Source organism: Indicator indicator, chromosome 4 (genome assembly GCF_027791375.1).
Source record: "Indicator indicator isolate 239-I01 chromosome 4, UM_Iind_1.1, whole genome shotgun sequence".
NCBI classification, from domain to species: domain Eukaryota; kingdom Metazoa; phylum Chordata; class Aves; order Piciformes; family Indicatoridae; genus Indicator; species Indicator indicator.
In genome coordinates, this window is record NC_072013.1 from 11,018,818 (window position 1) to 11,038,582 (window position 19,765).

A 19,765-nucleotide genomic window follows, 5' to 3' on the forward strand; every position below is an offset into this window, starting at 1 on the left:
CGTCGCCCTTTCAGTGCCTCTGCCCTCCCCTCCTCACCATTCCTGTTCCCTGCAGGCTGGAGCTGTACCGCAAGGTCCACAACCTCCGGATCCTGGCATGCGGGGGGGATGGCACGGTGAGTTCCGCAGCCCCTTCATGCCTGCAGTGCCCTCCACCCCAGGCCCTTCCAGCACCAGCAGCAGCTCCTCTCACTGTAATCCAGAACAGGGCAGAATGTGTGCACTGCATCTGTGGTACAGCTGGTGGCACTGGATGCTGTGGGTCCCCTCAAGCACTGCTCCAGGAAACATCAGTCCATGGCATGTCTGGATTTGTAGCTTTTTTGGGGACCAGTGTCCTCTCTGCTGTCTCCTGGATTAAAGACTTTAATTGGCATTAAGGACTGTAAAGAGCCTTGGTGGTGGCTAAGGGGACCTCATCTCTGCTCCTCTGCCATCACTAGTGCTCCAAGTCACTGAAAATAGTCCCTGAAATAACCACCTCTTTGTTTGTGCTCTCCTGTCGAGCAGGTGGGCTGGATACTCTCCATCCTGGACCAGTTACGCCTCAACCCACCTCCTCCTGTGGCCATCCTACCTCTGGGGACAGGGAACGACTTGGCCAGGACCCTGAACTGGGGTGGGGTAAGTAATGAGCACGAGAGCCCACTGCTGACAGAGGGGGACTGAGCATTTTGGCTCCATTTCCAGATCCATGGATGGGGATATGCATGGGCTGGGTGTTTTGACTCTCCCTAAATAAAGACCAACAAATGAGTGCTGTTTGGATGTTCTGTTTTAATGACATTTGAATTTTTCTGTATTGGATTAAAATCTACTAGGACATTAACAGGATCACAGGATGTTAGGGGTTGGAAAGGACGCTGGAGATCTTTGAGTCCAACCCCCCTGCCGGAGCAGGACCACAGAACCTAGTGCAGGTCACACAGGAATGCATCCAAACAGGGCTTGAAAGTCTCCAGAGAAGGAGACCCCACAGCCTCCCTTGGAAGCCTGTTCCAGTGCTCTGTGACCCTTAGAGCAAAGAAGTTCTTTTTCATGTTGAGGTGGAACTTCCTGTGCTGCAGTTTCCATCCATTGTTCCTTGTCCTATCACAGGGTACAAGTGAGCAGAGGCTGTCCCTTCCTTTTTGACACCCAGCCCTCAGATATTTATATACATTTATTAGACTCTCTCAGTCTTCTCTCCAGACTGAAAAGCCATTATTATTTCAGACTTTGGGAGGTTTTTAGAAGGAAGGTGTATTGTTATTATTAAAGTCCTACTTTGTTGTGCATTCAAGTAGAATTGATGTTTTCCACATCTTTTGCCCTGGGATGTCTTCCCAAGGCCCACTGTCTCTGGAACATCTCTGTGGTAGGCAGCTCAGAGACTCACCAAGTCCTGCTCTTCACCAGGGTTACACGGATGAGCCTCTGTCCAAGATCCTGTCACACGTGGAAGATGGGAATATTGTGCAGCTCGATCGCTGGAACCTCCATGTGGAGCCAAACCCTGATGTGAACCCTGAGGAAAAGGATGAGGCAGCCACTGACAAGGTGGGACACCTCCTCTCTGTCTTTGTTCTGTGCACTGCGGGTCTGCATTCTTTCTCCCACTAGCTCAGGTGGCCCCAGCACCTGGATTGGTGATTCCCTCTCCCGCTTTCAGTTCCTCTCCTCATGGCTGTGACCCACAGCGCTCATGGTGGCTCATGCAGAGATCAAAACCAAGTGTCCACCTTTAGTTGTGTCCACAGATGTCCACAGCTTGCAAGAGGTCTAAGTCCTTCTGAGACTTTTCTTTAGCAGAAATATGGGTGCTGGCAAGTATCTCAAAGAGCAGAGTGTGTCCTCTTGGACCACATCCCTTACTCTAGTAGCCAGGGACCAATCCATCATCTCAGGCTGGTGACCTCTATATTTTCCTGGGTGGGAGGCAAGCAGGCTCTCTCAACCTTGTGAGTACCACGCACGGCTCAGCCATAGCCTGACCTCATCTTTGCTGTGGCCACATGCTGGCGGTCTCATCCTTATTCCTCCTTTCTGTTTCAGCTCCCCTTGGATGTCTTTAATAACTACTTCAGCCTTGGCTTTGACGCACGGGTGACACTGGAGTTCCATGAATCCCGAGGTACAGGGGTTTGGCAGGGCTGGGGCAGGGTCTGTGGTGATGGAGTGCTCCAGATGTAGGCCTGTAAAACGTTCCTCAGGCAATGAAACGAGGAATGCCCCAGGTGAAAACCGAGGAGCCAAGTGGAGGCTGCAGAGGGGCAAGAGGGGTGCCTGCATGGGAAGACAGCTGGGGGCTGCCTCCTGGCTGAGGCTGGCTGGGGAGATGTGTCTGGGAAGAGCTAGCAAGTGAAGTATTTCCATGTGCAGACCAATGACCTGGACTTTTTTTTGCCTTTCCCTAGAGGCCAACCCAGAGAAGTTCAACAGCCGGTTTCGGAATAAAATGTTCTATGCTGGGGTGAGTGTGTGCAGGATATGTGAGCATGCCTTCATGGCAGCCTTAGCATCAGCTGGAGCACAGGCATGGCCCTGCCTCCTGTCTGCACCCTGAGTTTAGTATCCGAGTTCTGTGGGCCAAGTTGAGCCTCCCCAAAGCTGGAGAGCTGCTGGAGCAAGGCTGCAGCCCTGGGAGTCGCAGCTCCTCTTTGGCTGGCAGTGGGGCTGGTGGTACAGCTTGCTCTCTGGCCTGCCCTATGGTTGCAGTGTTGATCTCCTGCCACTATTGTTCTTGTTCTCTGGCTCACGGGTGGTCACCCAGGCATGACCTCCCTGGAGCTGTAAAGAGGCAGGCTGCCCTCCCCTGCAGAGGATCAAGAAGCCTTTCTATGGAGTCCCCACACTACTTTGGTCTTTTATTTTATACCTTGGGCCAGTTACAATTCCCTCACTAATTATGCCACCATATGCCAGCATGGTTCATCCATTCCCTCATCCTCAGTACACCTCTCTACCCAAGTGACTGAGGGACCAGTATATGAGCAGTGCTAAAGGCTCAGTGCTGTTCTGTACCATCTCACATCACTCTCGTTTGTGTCTTAATCCATCTCCATACTGTTAAACCCAAAGGGGACCCTAGAGTCTGGGTAACAAAGGCCATATTGTCTCTCCTGGTCTCTCTGGATGGGGTCACATCTCTAGATGGGGTCACATCAGCTCTGGTTTATGGTGCTTCATGGCAGCTTGAGACTTAATTTGTCTTATGTGTCAAGGTTTTTGCTGGAGGAGGCCCACTTTGCCAGCTCTTACCTTACCAGGACTAGGCTGGCAAGGGAATACCAGGGCACTGAAGGGCCTTGATGGTTTTGGTAGGTAAAATAGCAAGAGGAATGCATCAAGTTGTTTTGGGAGGGGGAGAGGAGAGGGCAGATCCTGCCAGTGAATGAACAGGGAGGCCATTTGCACCTTTCAGCAGCTGAGGTCTGAAGATTGCTGTCAGGGTTCCTGGATACCTGTTTTGGTGAAGATCTGGGCACTAACACTGTCTCTTACCTTGGCAGACAGCCTTCTCTGACTTCCTCACCGGCAGCTCCAAAGACTTGGCAAAGCACGTCAGGCTGGTTGTGAGTGTGCAGGGATGCTCTGGGCCAGGGAGGGGGTCAGGTGTGGAGTCATGGGGTGCTTCCTTGGCACACTGAGTATCTCAGGGCTGGGGAGAGGATGTATTCTAGGAACATAACTTCCCCTGGCTTGGAGGGCAGCCACTGCAGGAGGCCTTTTCCTCCCAAGTGGGCAGGGTGGGCCAGGCATCCCCTTACAGCAGCCTGAACGCCTCTGTGTTGTCTGCAGTGCGATGGGACAGACCTGACTTCCAAGATCCAGGACCTGAAGCCTCAGTGCCTGGTCTTCCTCAACATCCCCAGGTGAGCCCCAGCACTTGCCCTCATGTGTTGAGCTGCTCACCCCCATTCCAAGCCCTTCCAAGTCCGCCCATGCATCCCTCACCACCCCTTCACAGGTACTGTGCAGGCACCATGCCCTGGGGCAACCCTGGGGAGCACCACGACTTTGAGCCACAGCGCCACGACGATGGCTGCATTGAAGTTATTGGCTTCACCATGACGTCCCTGGTGAGTTGATGGTGTTGCTGACTGTAGCTATCATCCAGGAGAGCAACCAGTCCCATTGAGTGGGTGTCAGCCAGCCCACTGGCTCCACAGATTCTCTCCTGAGGAATGGTGGTGCTGGCATGACAGTGTCTGCAAGATGCTCTCATGCCCTGGTCTCTGTGCGTCCCTTCACACTGAGATCAGGCCTGAGACCCTCAGAATGTGGTTCACTTGCACCATCTGACTGACAGTGCTCCTCCATCCACCCCTTGGTCTGTGCTCTTCTCTCACTTTGGACCCTTTCACAGGCTGCCTTGCAGGTCGGTGGCCACGGGGAGCGGCTGTGCCAGTGTCGACAGGTGGTTCTCACCACCTCCAAAGCCATCCCCATGCAGGTAGATGGAGAGCCCTGCAAGCTGGCAGCTTCCTGCATCCACATCTCCCTGCGCAACCAAGCCAACATGGTGCAGAAGACCAAGCGGCGCAACTCCATGCCTCTGCTTAATGAGTAGGTCCCTGAGAGGAGTCTGACACTTCCCACTCAAGGGCAGGAGAGATGGGGGGGGAAGGGACAGGACTGATCCATCACTCCCAAAGGCATTTCAGCCTCCCTCAAGGAGGACTGGGAAGGGTCACAGAAGTATGGCCATACTGATGCTGGAGAAGCTGCTGGTGCCAAGCTCCCCACCCTAGACTGTGCTCTTGCCTGGTTTGGAGGTGGAGGGGTGAGTGGGTTAAGGAGAAAGCAGGCTCATAGATTCATAGAACGGTTTGGGTTGGAAGGGACCTTAAAGATCATCCAGTTCCAACTTCCCTGCCATGGGCAGGGGTACCTCCCATTAGATGAGGTTGCTCAAGGCCTCATCTAACCTGGCCTTGAATACCTTCAGGGAGGGGACATCCACAGCTTTACTGAGCAACCTGTTCCAATGTCTCACCACCTTCACTGGAAAGAATTTCTTCCTAATAATTCCAATTTTACCACTTCTACCAATTTTCCCTTCCAATTTTCCCACTTGAATATTCAAAAATCCTTTTAGTTCTGTGTGTACCTTTATGTGTACTCTTTAGAATCACAGACTGGTCTGGGTTGGACGGGACCTCCAAAGGTCATCTAGTCCAACCTCCCCTGCAGTCAGCAGGGGCATCCTCAACTAGATCAGGTTGCCCACAGCCCTCTTAAGCCTCACTTTGAGTATCTCCAGGGATGGAGCCCCAACTACCTCCCTGGACAACGTCTTCCAATGTTCCACCACCCTCATAGCAAAGAACCTGTTCCTAACATCCAATCTAAATCTGCTCTCCTCTAATCTCTTGGTGTTCAAGCCTCACCTCTTAAAGTCAGAAGCAACATCACTTTCCTCTAACCACAACATTACTCCCCCAGTGTGAAACCATGCAGACTGCTGTAACAACTGCCAAACTTTATAGGTAGCAAGGCAGACATCTTCATCCCGTTCAAGTCCCTTAAGTGTCACTCTCAGTGTCACTGCAATATGTAGACATCAAGGATGCTGCTGTTGCCCTGAAGTCTCACTAGACCCAGTGCCCAACTTCAGTCATTTTCTTGCAAATCTCCAACATGAAGTTGTTTGTTTTCTCTCTTTCTCTGAAGCTTTGCACTTTGCTGTGTCTCGGGAGGGTCAGCAATATACTTAGTTTGGTTTATACAGAAACCTTAAGCACTCACTTTCTGATCCTTTCCCTTTCCCTTCCCCGCTGCACGCAGCCAGCAGCCGGTGCCGGAGCGGCTGCGGATCCGGGTGAGCCGGATCAGCATGCGGGACTACGAGGCACTGCACTACGACAAGGAGAAGCTCAAGGAAGCCTGTGAGTGACCAGCTGAGTCAGCCCCACTCCCTGAGCCTGGCCTTGCCCTCACTAAGCTCTGTGAGGTGGGGGTTGTGCGCGGGCTGCTCCCTGAATGGTGTCTGTGCCCTGTCACACAGCTGTGCCGCTGGGGATCATCGTGGTTCCAGGAGACAGTGACCTGGAGCTGTGCCGGACACAAATTGAGAGGCTGCAGGAGGTGAGTCTCACCATGGATGCCATGGATGGAGGGGTTCTGGGAAGAATCACAGGATCATAGGGTTGGAAGGGACCTCCCATCGAGTCCAACCCCTCTGCCAGAGCAGGACCACAGAATCTAGCACAAGTCGCACAGCAATGCATCCAGATGGGTCTTGAAAGTCTCCAGAGAAGGAGACTCCACAACCTCTCTGGGCAGCCTGTTCCAGTGCTCTGTGACCCTCACAGTGAAGAAGTTCCTCCTCATGTTGTGGTGGAACCTCCTGTGTGCTGCAGTTTAGAGCCATTACCCCTTGTTCTATCCCAGGGTGCAATTGAACAGAGCCTGTCCCCTCCCTCTTGACACTCAGCCCTCAGATATTTATAAACATTGATGAAATCCCCTCTCAGTCTTCTCTTCTCCAGACTGAACAACCCCAGGGCTCTCAGCCTCTCCTCAGGGCAGTGCTCCAGTCCCTTCATCACCCTGGTAGCTCTCCATTGGACTCTCTTGAGCAGATCCCTGTCCCTCTTGACCTGGGGAGCCCAAAACTGGGCACAATATTCCAGGTATGGCCTCACCAGGGCAGAGTAGAGGGGCAGGAGAACCTCCCTTGATCTGCTGGACACACTCCTCTTAATGCACCCCAGGATCCCTTTGGCTCTCTTGGCCACAAGGGCACATTGCTGTCCCATGGAGAACTTGTTATCCACCAGGACTCCCAGGTCCTTCTCCAGGGGGCTGCTCTCTAGCAGATCACCTCCTAACCTGTACTGGTGCAGTTTATTCTTCCTTCCCAGATGCAGGACTCTGCACTTATCCTTGTTGAACCTCATTAGTTTCCTCTCTGCCCAGCTCTCAGTCTGTCCAAGTCTCACTGAATGGCCACACAGCCCTCAGGCCTATGAGCCAAGCCTCCCAGTTTGGTACTGTGAGGGATTTCTAAGCCTCTGTGACCTGCATACACCAACACATGCTCCTGATTTTGGTAGCAATTTACAGCTTGCCTGCACCACATGATGGAGGCAGAATCCCAAGCTGGAGGCTTGTTGCTGCCTGTTCTCTGACAGCTTCTTTCTCAGTGTTGCTCTTTTGACCTTATTCTCCAGACCCAGAGTGCCAGTGGCCGAGAAAAATTATGGGGTGGTGGAAAAGCCAGCACACATCCTGTGGGGGCTTATCACCCCCTCAGTGTTTGGGGAGGCCTTTCCTCTGTCCCTTTGTTTGCTGTGCTGTGTTCCTTTGGCCCTCTGCAGGCTCTGTGTTTCCTAGCAGAGCTCTGACCTCCCAGGTGCCTGGATTAGAGTTGTCCCCCTCCAGCTCTTTTCATTTGCAAGTGCTAACTTCTGTGCTCCTGCCAAGGTGCTAAGGCATGTCCCTGACCTGCACAGGGGCTGTGTAACCCTCCCTCCTGCTGAGCAAGTGCCTCCTGAGCCTGCAGCCTGTCTCCTGGTGCCACACTGCTCAGTCTGATTCTCAGCTAGAATACAAAAGGGCTCAGTGCCCGGTTAGCTCTTGTGCCTGAGGGAATCCCATCCAGCAGCATCCTGCAGTGCTGAGGTGCAGAGCTGTGTGCCCAAGCTGGCACATCTGCTCCTTGCCCTGCCTGCTCTACGTGCCTGTCCTCTGCCCACCTGGTGCCCAGGCACTAGTGAGGGCACACAGGCAGACACATGGCTAGTAGTTCCCAGGCTCAGAGGGTAATGCTTTCCTGTGGCATCAGCCTGGCACACTGATGTCTCTGCAACTTCCTCCATCCAATGCTGTGTATTGAGGCAGGTTTTCCTCAGTCACCTCATGGTTTACCTCTCCTCTCTCCTTGGACAACCACTGTGCTCTGGCCTCAAAGCAGGACAGGGACCTTGGGCAGGCAGTGTGTAAGGCCAGGTGAAAAGCAGCAGCAATGGGATGAGAGAGGGGCTGGGAGTGGCAAACCCAGACAACGGCTGTAACAGCACACCTTGCCTTTCTGCAGGACTTCCCTCCACAGCTCTCTGCTTTAGAGCTCCTGCTCTTTCAGGTGTGTACAGCCTCTATTTGTCCCCTGGGCCCATCTGTCATGTCTACCATGCCAGTCTCGTGGGCTCATCTTGTAGCACCTCTCTCTCCAGTGACCTGGCATGTCTCAGCTCCAGTGTGTCCCTCACTGTCCCCATCGGTGTGTGCTCTGCCTGTGTTCAAGTTCTCCTTTCCATCCAAGTGCCTGTGGTTCTCAGTGTCTGCAAGGACCTCCCAAAGCAGGAGGGATGCTCTGGACAGGGATGGGGATGCCAAGAGACATGATTTCACCCTCTCTTTTTTTCACTACAGGAGGGAGATGGAGCCAAACCGAAGACACTGTCATCCCAGAAGCTGTCACCCAAGTGGTGCTTCCTGGACTGTGAGTATCATTCTCCTGTAGGAGTGCTGCTGACTGTGTGCTAGCAAGGTCCTTTGGTTTGCCATCTAGGTGGAGGTAGAGGATGGAGATCCACGCAGCAGCATCAAAGACACAAGGGTTAGTGATGTGTTAGAAACCATGGAAGTGGCTGAGTGGTCATGTAGTAACTAGGGCTTCTCACCCCAAAAAGGTGGTGGGATCAACAGCCCAACTGAAATACATCTGCACAGAAGGCTCTACAGAGGGATCTCTACAGACTGGATTGATGGGCCAAGGCCAACTGTATGAGATTCAACAAGGCAAAGTGCCAGGTCTTTCGCTTGGATCACAGCAGCCCCATGTAGTGCTATAGGCTTGGGGGACAGTGACTGGAAAGCTGTATGGTGGAGAAGGACTTGGTGGGGGCATTGGTCAGCAGTCAGCTGAAGATGAGCCAGCAGTGTGCCCAGGTGGACAAAGAGGCCAACAGAATCCTGGCCTGTATCAGGAATAGTGTGGCCAGCAGGAGCAGGGAAGTGATTGTGCCCCTGTGCTCAGCACAGCTGAGGTCACACCTGAAATACTGGGTTAAGTTTTGGGCCCCTCACTGCAGGAAGGACATTCAGGTTCTGGAGTATGTCTAGAGAAGGGCAACAAAGATGGCAAAAGGTCTAGAGCACAAATCTTACAGGGAGCGACCAAAGTAACTGAGTTGTTCAGTCTGGAGAAAAGGATGCCGAGGGGAGACCTTGCTCTCTACAACTACCTGAAAGGAGGTTGTAGTGAGGTGAGAGTTGGTCTCTTCTCCCAGGTAACAAGTGACTAGACAAGAGGAAACAACCACAAATTGTGCCAGAGGAGGTTTAGGTTGGATACTAGGAAAAGTTTCTTCACTGAAAGTGTTAAGCCGTGGAGCAGGCTGCCCAAGGAAATGGTGGAGTCCCCATCCCTGGAGGTGTTTAAAAGATGTGTAGATGTGGTGCTTATGGACACAATTAAGTGGTGGATTTGGAAGTGCCAGGTTAACAGTTAAGTGTTTTTTCCAACCAAAGCAATTCTGTGATTCTATGAATTTGGGAGGTGAGGGGACAGACCCTTAGTGACAAATCACAGAGCCACATGAAAGTTGGGATTCGTGGGTGTTGGGGTCTTTGCACTCAGTGCTTTCCAGCAGTGCTTTGCCCCAGGCTGCGTCTCTGGCTGCTGACCATGAGTGGAGCAAAGTACACCTGCTTGTCTTTTGCTACAGAGCTGAATGCAACTTAGCTGCCTTTGTGCCAGCACTGCAGGACTGCTGAGGCTGCGCTCCTGTGTCCTGCCAGCAGGGGGCACCCCTGCTCCAGCACACTGGGAGTGAAGCTCACCGTGAGCATCCAAGCGGAGTGCGGGCAGCCTCCTCCGCCCCGGGCTCCAGAGGCTGCTCCTTCCCTGGCTGGAAGCAGCTTTCTCCTCTCCCTTTGCCTTCACTGTCCAAGAGGCTCCAGAGCTCTCCCTTTGTACCTGGAAGCTGGCTGAGTGAAATGACTACTGGTGACACTTCACCTCCCTGACTTCCCAGCAGAGCATGGCCATGATTTGCAGAGTGAGCCTGAGAAGCCTCATGGTGGTCAGAGAGGATGTAGCTTCTACCTTCAGGGTTGCAGCCCTGCATGTAGGGCTGCTGCTGCTCCCAGGTGTTGCTACCAGAGCTGCTGTGCCAGGACACTTTTCTCTCCTCCTGCCAGTCTCCCAGCAGTAGGTTCTGGGCTTAGGAAAATGTGGCAGGAAAGAGGCCAGAGCTTCATTCCCCACTCTCTGAAAAGAATTCCTCAAGTCTCCAAGGGTCCCACCGCAGCAACCTCACCTTGGTAGGCACCAGCAGCATGGTAGGACACAAGGAAAACACTGCCCTGCATTGAAACCCAGTTGCCCTGCACTGTGTTCTTACTTGTCCTGCTCTCCTTTTGTGAGTCTGTAAGTCCCCAGCCTTCCCTGGGATGGTAGCTGTGAGATTCTGACTCCAGCACAGCACTGATTTTGGAGCTTCTCTCCCATTGTGTTGATCTCTCCTCTTAAGAAAGAGGGAGAGAAAAGGAATGCATTCAGACAGGCTGCTACCAGCAACAGGCTGGAGGCTTGTTTGAAGGTCTCCTGACATCCTAGGAGATGGGGACTTGGACCTACAGCTGATTGTGGCATGTTCTGCTGTGCCTGGCAGTCACAAGCTCTCATGTGGTCTTGTGATGATCTATGGCACCTTACTCAATCAAATCATTGGAGGGCTGAACTCCCTCTTGTCCTGGCCCTGCATGGTGCTCCCATTTCTCAGTGCTGTGCAGAAAGTGCACCATATTAAATTGGATCAATTCCTCACCAGGTGCAGGGGGGGTTGGAACTTTGAGGTCCCTTCCAACCTAAAGCGTTCTATGAATCTGTGACTCTATGGATGCTGAGATGCACAGCTCTGAGCTTTGCCTGCTCAGGATAGTACTGGAACATCTGAAAGTCCCCAGAAAGGCTATGCATTACCTAGGCATGTTCTCATCTCCCTGCCAGGAGTCACTGGGGAGGAGATATGGAGACAGACTGAGAATTTGGGCTATTCAGTCTGAAGAAGAGAAGGTTCCAAGGAGACCTTATTGTGGCCTTCCAGTATCTGAAGGGGGCTACAAGAAAGCTGGTGAAGGACTTTTCAGGGTGTCAGGTAGTGATAGGACTAGGGAGAATGGAGCAGAACTAGAAATGGGTAGATTGAGATTGGATGTCAGGAAGAAGTTCTTCCCCATGAGGGTGGTGAGACACTGGAACAGGTTGCCCAGGGAGGTGGTGGCAGCCTCATCCCTGGAGGGTTTTACAGACAGGCTGTATGTGGTTCTGAGCAACCTGATCTAGTGTGAGGTGTCCCTGCTCATGGCAGGGGGGTTGGAACTAGATGATCCTTGAGGTCCCTTCCAACCCTGACAATTCTATGATTCTGTATCAAGTGAAAACTTGCTGCATGCATGGTCTGTAGGCCCAAGGGTCTGCCTCCTGAAGGGAAGGGGCTGCTCTTGGTCAGAGGGTGCTGTTCACTTTGCTGTGCCCTCTGTGCAAGCCACGAAGTGGATGAATAGTTCACTTTCCAATCCAGTTCCAGTTCTCTTGGTGGGAGAAAGTGGCTGTTTCTGGATATTAGGAAAAAAATTTTCACAGCAAGTGTGGTCAAGCATTGGGATGGGCTGCCCAGGGAGGTGTTTGAGTCACCAAGCCTGGATGTGTTTAAAGGTCGTTTAGGTGTGGTGCTTGGGGATATGCTTTAGGGGAGAACTTTGTAGAGTAGGGTTCTCGGTTGGGCTTGGTGATCCTGAGGGTGTTTTCCAACCTGAACGTTTCTGTGATTCTGTGTGGTTCACCTCACAGCAAGAGTCTTGCTCTGTCTCTGTCTTACAGCAACCACAGCTGATCGGTTCTACAGGATAGACCGTGCTCAGGTGAGGGGAGTCTCATTTTCCATCACCATAACCCTAGTGGGAAAGTGCCTGGATGTCCCATGTCCTTGCAGGCTGACAGGCAGGCTTAGCCTCAGGGACACACAGGTCTTGCACTGCTGCCCTGTCATGTGGCATCCTCTGAGGGATGGTGAGCCTAGCACAGGACCAGCCCCAGCACCTCCAGCTTCCTGTAGAAAAGGGAGGCTTGGGGTGGACAGCAGAGCAGGTGAGGAATAGCAACACAGCAAGGCTGGCCAGGGGACCCACCAACTAAAGTTGGTTTACTCAGTATTAAATACTTTCCCTAATGATTTGGAGAGGAACACATGGAGATAAGGGGTGCAGGTCATCTGCTGTTGATAGGAGATAGCAAGCCTGAAAAGGACAAGAAGATGCAAAGGCTTTCTAGGCACAGGTCCCAGAACTCTTTGAGCCACCATTACTCTGCTGAGCAAGTGAGTGGGCTTCAAGGCATGGAATATGAGGGAATGGAGCTATGCAGAAGTGGGTCTTGCTTCTGAGGGGACCTGACCTGTGTTTTGCAGGAGCACCTCAACTACGTGACAGAGATCTCTCAGGATGAGCTCTATGTGTTGGACCCAGAGCTAGTGATCACCCAGACTGTGGGCACCTCTCCTGCCATGCCTGACCTGGTTGACTCTTCTGCCACACCCACTGAGCACCATTTTGCATTCCCCTCATCTTCTTCCTCCTCCTCTCCTGCCCCCAGGTGAGTCTGGAATTGGGAGTGCTGGAGCTCAGGAAGGATGGGCAGTGATGGGAAAGCCATCACAACATTGATCTCTGGGCCAGATTACAGGGGAGTTCCCTGTAAGCAAGCAAGAATTCAGTCCTGACTTAGACCAAGGGTTGAGATGCCACTTTGTCCTCCCTGATCTTCTGCCAGTGCTGTTGGAAGCATTGGGGCATCACCAGGTGGCTCAACTGTGGGGTCAAGCTCCAGTGCCAGGTCTGTGAGGCAAGGGGCATGGGTATCTTTCAGCTCAACTGAGGTTACAATTGGGCAATAAAGCTGGGGCCAGTGGTAGAAATGGGAGTGGGCATGGAGAAGACCCCAGATTAGGGAGGAAGCAGATGTCCAAAGAGCAGCAGTCCCTTGGCCCACTTCTCCTCCTGCCTGATGGAAGAGTGCCACAAGCAGGCTTTTCCACAGCCATCCCTCTGCCTGCAGCTTGTCTTTTGGGGTGATCTGCTGCCAGGACTGGCAGGATTAGTTACACCTCTTCTTCTCTTTCAGTACTGAGCCTGAGTGCTGCCTCCCACACAAGGGTGAGTCCCATCCCACTCCCTGTCACACCCCCTCTCAGGTCCCACTCCTTTGGGTCTCCACCACAGTTTTTAGGCCTGTCCTTTCCCTGTGTGCAGGCAGGATCCCTGCTTCACATGAGGTGGGAGCATGGAGCCCTGCAGGCAAATGACCCCAGAGGTGGGCAGGAGAGGGCTGACAGTGATTTGTGGAGCAGCCTGGCCAGGTTCCTTCCCAGCTCCACTGTGCAGGAAATGAGGTGGTGAGGGATTAATCCCCCACCTTTGGAGCCAAGCACTGCGGGCTGGGTTAAGGGGACTGTCTCTGCCAGGGCTGGCAGGAACTGGGGAGGTGAGAACACAAGGTCAGGAGCCTCACCAAGCTGAGCAAATGGAAAGAGTTTCCTGGAGCTTGAGTGGAGCCCAGTGCCTGGAAGTGTGACTGAGTCATGGGTGAGAGGCGTCTCGGCCACTGGCTGACGCCCAGGAGATCTGCTCCCAACTTCCATCACGAGTCATCCTGCCCACGGGCAGAGACTGTTCCCCCTGCACATGCAGCTCCCTGGGTCTGAGAGGTCTGTCTGTGACCCCAGCTACATGATGTCTCACTCCTTCCCCTGGCTTGTCCCTCACATGCCTGAAGGTGGAGGAGCCATGTTAAACCGTTCTGACCAAGGGGTTAGCACCTCAGGGAGCTCAGGCTATACCCTCAGCTGACTGCTCCATGCCTCTGGTACCCAACCCTTGGCTCCAGGACTAGATAAACAGCATTACAGCTTGACTTGTCTGACCCCAACCCATCTCCCTTCTTTGCAGATGATCTTCTGATAGAAGCTGCCAAGAGTGGCAACTTCAGCAAGGTAGGGGCTTCTGTTGTGCAGTGTATGAGCAGCCAATGCTGTCTCTGGGCTGCCTCCCCACAGCCTGCTCAGTTCATGTGCCCCTCCGTGGGCTATGGGAGACCCAGCCAGCTGCCCTCCAGGATTGCCTTGGAGCAGCTCCTGCTGAGGGTCTTTCTCCAGGAGTAGTGGCTGGAAACCAGGCATGTTCCTGGAAAGAAGCCCTGTTCCTCTCCTGCGAGACAGGGAAAGAAGGGACTTGGTGGCACGGCTGAGCTGGACAAAGCTCCCTGCCAGGCAAATATCCACACAGCCTGCTGGGCACTCCAGGGGCATGATGATGGGGCTTGGTGATTGGAGTTTGGGGCATGCAGCTGGGAAGGCAGCTCATCCCAAACAACTTGGCAATCCTGTAGTTCCAAGAGCTGCACCGGGCTGGAAGAGACCTGATGGTGCGAGACTCTTCGGGGCAGACCGTCCTCCACCATGCTGTCAAAGCAGGGAGCAAGGACATCGTCAAATACATCATCGAGAACGGTAAGCTGGGGCCACAGCCTCCACCCTTAGCAAAGGAGCCCAGCAGCCAAAAAATCCCTGCCCTCAGCTTGGGGTGGGTGCTCCTGGGCTTAGATCCTCTCCCTCTGAGATTGCTTTATCATCCACAACAACCCCAAGAAACCCTACAGGCTTGGGAAAGTGTGGCTGGAAAGCTGTCTGGCAGAAAGGGACCTGGGGGTGCTAATGGACAAGCAACTGAATATGAGCCAGCAGTATGCCCCGGTAGCCAAGAAAGCCAATGGCATCCTGGCCTGTATCAGAAATGCTGTGTCCAGCAGGAGTAGGGAGGTGATTGTCTGCTTGTACTCAGCTCTGGTGAGGCCACACCTTGAGTATTGTGTTCAGTTTTGGGCACCTCAGTGCGAGAGAGATGTGGAGAACCTGGAGCCAGTGCAGAGGAAGGCAACAAAGCTGGGGAAGGGCCTGGAGAATAAATCTGATGAAGAGCAACTGTGGGAGCTGGGGCTGGTTAGTTTGGAAAAGAGGAGGCTGAGGGGAGACCTCATTACTGTCTACAACTACCTGAAAGGACATTGTAGAGGGGCTGGTGTGGGTCTCTTCTCACAGGTAATTAGTGATAGAACGAGAGGGAATGGCCTCAGGCTGTGAGTGGGTAGGTTTAGACTGGACAGCAGGAAAAACTTTTTCCCAGCAAGAGTGGTCAGGCATTGGAATGTGCTGCCCAGGAAGGTGGTTGAGTCCCCAACCCTGGCTGTGTGTAAAGGTGGTTTGGATGTGGGGATGTGGTTGTGAGGTGCCCCTTGCAGAGCTGGGTTAATGGTTGCCCTTGCTGGTCCTGAGGGTCTCTTCCAACCTGAATGTTTCTGTGATTCTGGGATGTGGGCTTTCCCTGGCATCTGTCTGCCAGTACAGGGGTGCCTCCATGGCAGTCGCTGCATCCTAGCAGACACCAGCGCAGCTCTGGGAAACATTTGTCTGTGTCCTACTTCTGCCTTCAGGGCAGCTGACCTGTTGTTTTTGGCAGCCCCCACAGAAATGCAGGCTGCTTTATTTCTGTTTAGATACTTCCCTGTAATAAATCCACAACTCTCCTTCCCTGGGCTCAGCTGAGCTCAGCTGCTGTTGCTGGCCCAAGTGCTTTTAGAGCCAGCACATTTGTAGGCAGCATGGAAATAGCAGCTCCTGTTGAAAGATGCAGAGAGCAGCTGAGGAGAAGGTGGAAGGTGGGTCTGTCTCTGCCCTGCAGCCAGGTCTCACTCACCCTGCATTACTTTCTCTCCACAGCCCCTTCAGAAATCCTTGATGCCACGGAGGAAGAGAAGTAAGTTGTTGACTGACTTAACTTGCTGGCCAGAACGTCTTGGGGGGGGTGGTCAGCCATCTGAGCACTTACCAGGTGGCCTTGCTCTAGCTACCAGCCATGGTTCCCAGTCCACTCTGGACTGACCATCCCCAAGTAGCACACTCACCTCTGCCAGGAATGCCTGGACAAGCATGCAACCAACCAGGGTGGTCGTAGCCTGGTGGTGGTCTCTTCTCCCAGGCAACCAGCAACAGAACAAGAGGACACAGTCTTAATCTGTGCAGGGGGAAGTTTAGGCTTGGTCTTAGAAAGAAGTCCTTCACAGAAGGAGAGATTTGCCATTGGAATGGGCTGTCCAGGGAGGTGGTGGGGTCAACATCCCTGGAGGTGTTTAAGAAAAGCCTGGATAAGAAATGCCATACTCTAGTTGATTAGATAGGGTTGATGATCTTGGAGGTGTCTTCCAACCTGTCTGATTCTGTGATCAGTTCTTTCTCACTCTGAATTGCCATCCCTTGCCACCACCCACACATGCTGCTTGTCCCCATTTACTGGGGGGACATCTGACATCTCTTGCTTTCTCCTCCTCAGTGGTGAAACCAGCTTGCACCAGGCTGCAGCCTTACGCCAGCGCACTATCTGCCACTACATCGTGGAGGCCGGGGCATCCCTCATGAAGACAGACCTGCAGGTGACAGCAGAAGGGCTGGCAGTGGGGCTGTTAGGGGGACATGAAGACTGGCAAGAGTGGGGCCAGCGGGAGAGCAGAGCAAGGACACTTTGGCTGTGGTCTTTGGCAGCCACAGAGGAACTGACTCGAAGCACCCATGCTTGCCTAGTGGAGCCCAGCTGCACAGGGGTTAAATCGCTCTCTTCCTGGTGCTTCTCTCCCTGTTGTTTTATTAAATTAGAAGCAAGGGGCTGGAATGTCTCATCCCCATCTCCCCCTTCCCACCCTCTGGGGTCAGATCAAGGACATCCTCGCTGTGAGTTCCCTCCCATCTGCAGGGCTCCCCACCCCCGCTCTCCCCCTCAGGTGGCCATGATGGGTGTGCTGGGAGTTCCTCTCTGAGAGTGAAGCTGACCTGGAGGCAGTGGGAGCAGGCAGGGGCAGCACTTTCTCTCCAATGCTGAGCTGAGACGTGCCTTGGTGCAGAGCAGTTGTCAGGCCCAGCAGAGGAGTCACGGCAAGAGGGCTTGAAGCTGAGTTTTGGTACAGGAGGTGGTCACATCTGTCTGGTGGAGGCTTGCAAGTGATGGGCTGTAGTGGAAGAGATGTAGAACAAGCCAAGAAGGTGCAATCGTGGGTCTGGGACATGGAGTAGAAAGTTGCTGGGGCCAGTGAAGGTTGGGAGCCACCTCAGACAATGTGCAGCCCCATTGCCAGCTGCCAGGGAAATGCCATACAGGCAATCTCTGGTCCCCATTGCTCCTCCTTGGTCCTGGTTAAGACTTGGGCCATGCACAGTTTCCACACTGGGACTGGCCTGGCTGGAGATTCAGCTGACAGAGGCAGGGGGAGAGGGCATCTCTCAGGGCACGGCCTCTCTCTGCCCCCATCTCATTCATCTGCCTGAAGGAGGGGAGCAGCCCCCAGCCTGCCAGTACAAAAAGGAGCCCTGCTCAGGCATGATGCCCACCCTTATGTGTGCCCTGGGGAGCAGGGCTTGTGCATGCTTGTGCAAACACCTGCCTGGGCCCAAAGCTGTCTGGGACCCCTCTGCACTGGCTGTGCCTGGTCTGCAGGTCACAGCCTGCCTGCAGAGGCAGGAGGCAACCCCACTGGCAAGCCCAGCCTGAGACCTGCAGGAGAGCTTGGGGCAAGCTGATCTTGCAGCGGTGAGAGAGGCCAAGCCTTAGCGACTGGCGCGTCTCAGCCTGGCTGGGCAGAGGGGCCCGGGCAGCTCCAGTTTCAGGCTGTGGGCAGGCAGCACTGCAGTGGGGCTGCTGCAGGGAAGCAGGAAAGAAACTCAATTCCTCCTCCGGTGTTTCCCCCCCTTGGTTAAATGATGCTTTCAGGGGCTGCAAGGAAGAGGCCCCCAAGGAGAGCTGGCACAGAAACATGGAGCGGTCTCCAACCCCCTGCTTCTGTGCCTTCAGGGGGAGGTGTGTGGGGCTGTGGGACATGCCCAGTTTTGGGGTGCCCATGCAAAAGAGGGCCTTTCTTGATGCATTGCACCTCTCCATAGCCATGCACGGGGAGGCATTTTTGTCCACAGTCACATCCAGGCCTGGCAGAGATGCAGCATGTCTGACCATTGTTGCTGCTGGAGGGTTGCCCTCGAGGCCCTGGCACCCCACCACAGCCACTCATGCCCCGCTATTTGCCAGGGGACAAGCTGGGCACGGGCGTCCCTTCCAGGGCCAGTTTTCAATGGCAGAGGCAGAGTGCCAGGTTTCCGTGGCCTTTCTTAGCAGCATGGCAGAGCCTTGGCGCTCCGTGAGGAGAAATGAGGAGCAGGGGGAGGGACGGGGGAGAGGAGACAGAGCTGGGAGCTGTTAACAGATTTGCTTTTTATGGAGTGCGGGAGTTCATTAGTGGACACAGTCCAGATGGCTGCAATAAGCTGGTGAAATGTGATCCTCCTCCGGGAGCCGGAGCACTAGCCAGGCTGTTAGAGGGAAGGAGGGGGTTGGTATTCCAGGGCATTCCCCAGACATACCCCTCATTCCTCACCCTCTCCTGCCTGCCTCCCCAGCAGCGGGGAAGAGCAGGTCATCAGAACCAGCCTTTGTCTCTTCTCGGAGGGCTGGTGATGGCAAGTCGTGGGGACCAACCTTCATCTCCTCTCAGGGGGCTCTCTGACAGCAAGTCATGGGGACCAACCTTTGTCTCCTCATGAGGGGCTGGTGAGGGCAGGTCGTGGACACTAACCTTTGTCTCCTCTTGGGGAGCTGGTGATGGTCGGGCCGGTGTCTGTCCTGGCCCGTGCATGGGAATGATGGCTCTTCAGGGGATAGCTTCCAGCACTGCAGCAAAGTCAGACTCTTTGGGAGTCTGCTTTAGCTCCAAGTATGTGGACATTCAACTGCTGCCTGCACTGGGGCTTGACTGTGGGCTTTGCTGGACCCAGCTGCAGCCACCTTTCCAGTGGGGGAATGGGGGCACCTTTGGGTGCTGAGGCAGCGTTTAGACAGCGCTCAGCTCTGACCTCTTTTGCCTCCCCTGTGCAGGGAGATACCCCCAAGCACCGGGCTGAGAAAGCCAATGACCCTGACCTAGCTGCCTACCTCGAGACCCGACAGCACTACCAGATGATCCAGCGCGAGGACCAGGAGACTGCTGTGTAGCGCTTGGCGTGCCTTAGCCCGGGGCCAGCTCGGGCAGGACGAGGACAATGGCCAACTGGCAGAGCTGTGAATCTGGCCCAGCCCTCCCTACTTCTCAACCTGGTTCCCAGAGCAGATGGAGACAGCAGAGTTCTGCCCCAGGCTGAGTTGGGGCTCTGTTTATGAGGACAGTGGGTATTTGGGGCCTGAAGCCTGGCTCTTTGTGTGTCCCCCCTCTTTGCACCTCATCTACCAAGTTCCCTGACCTGGATGGACTCCATTCTGCAGCCTTGTTGGGCCAGGCCAAGCTGAAGTCCCCAGTTACCCTTGTGCACAGGAGTGATGCTCCTACCTATGATCCTTGTGGGATATTGTTGCTTGCCCCCTCCCTATGAGCAGTGCCCCTTCTTTAGATGTTTGGCTAGGTTCATGTCCTGTTCCTCCTCTCCTGTCTGGCACAGCTGCAGGAGGCACAGGCTGTGTGAGTAGACAGCAGAGGCTGCGAGCCTCAGACTTTGCCCCAAAGGAAGCACCATGACTTACTGCCTCTGCCTCTTCCTCTCCTGTTGATTTGGGGCTGCCCCAGTTCTCTGTTGCCCTACCAGGGTCTTCTGCAGGAGGGAAGTCCCTGGCGCATCCAGCCTTTCCTTGGAGACGGGGAGCTGCTGCATCTGGAAGCAGGGCAGCCACTGCCCTTAGTGTTCAGCTAGTC

The 19,765-nt window shown here is 54.1% G+C and overlaps 1 protein-coding gene across 1 annotated transcript in view; it reads left to right on the top strand.

Moving 5' to 3' along the window:
• The window catches only part of DGKZ (diacylglycerol kinase zeta), a 48,717-nt gene extending 29,643 nt beyond the window's left edge, over nt 1-19,074 (top strand). Inside the window, exons 12-31 of the mRNA XM_054400076.1 lie at nt 56-116; nt 511-624; nt 1,399-1,539; nt 2,035-2,113; nt 2,397-2,452; nt 3,492-3,554; nt 3,781-3,854; nt 3,950-4,061; nt 4,349-4,548; nt 5,770-5,870; nt 5,990-6,069; nt 8,359-8,428; nt 11,816-11,856; nt 12,402-12,586; nt 13,115-13,146; nt 13,939-13,982; nt 14,378-14,498; nt 15,765-15,801; nt 16,375-16,474; nt 18,958-19,074. Coding sequence (XP_054256051.1) covers nt 56-116; nt 511-624; nt 1,399-1,539; nt 2,035-2,113; nt 2,397-2,452; nt 3,492-3,554; nt 3,781-3,854; nt 3,950-4,061; nt 4,349-4,548; nt 5,770-5,870; nt 5,990-6,069; nt 8,359-8,428; nt 11,816-11,856; nt 12,402-12,586; nt 13,115-13,146; nt 13,939-13,982; nt 14,378-14,498; nt 15,765-15,801; nt 16,375-16,474; nt 18,958-19,074 — 1,828 coding nt within the window. The remainder of the gene's footprint in view (nt 1-55; nt 117-510; nt 625-1,398; nt 1,540-2,034; nt 2,114-2,396; nt 2,453-3,491; nt 3,555-3,780; nt 3,855-3,949; nt 4,062-4,348; nt 4,549-5,769; nt 5,871-5,989; nt 6,070-8,358; nt 8,429-11,815; nt 11,857-12,401; nt 12,587-13,114; nt 13,147-13,938; nt 13,983-14,377; nt 14,499-15,764; nt 15,802-16,374; nt 16,475-18,957) is intronic.
• Nucleotides 19,075-19,765: the final 691 nt, after the last annotated feature.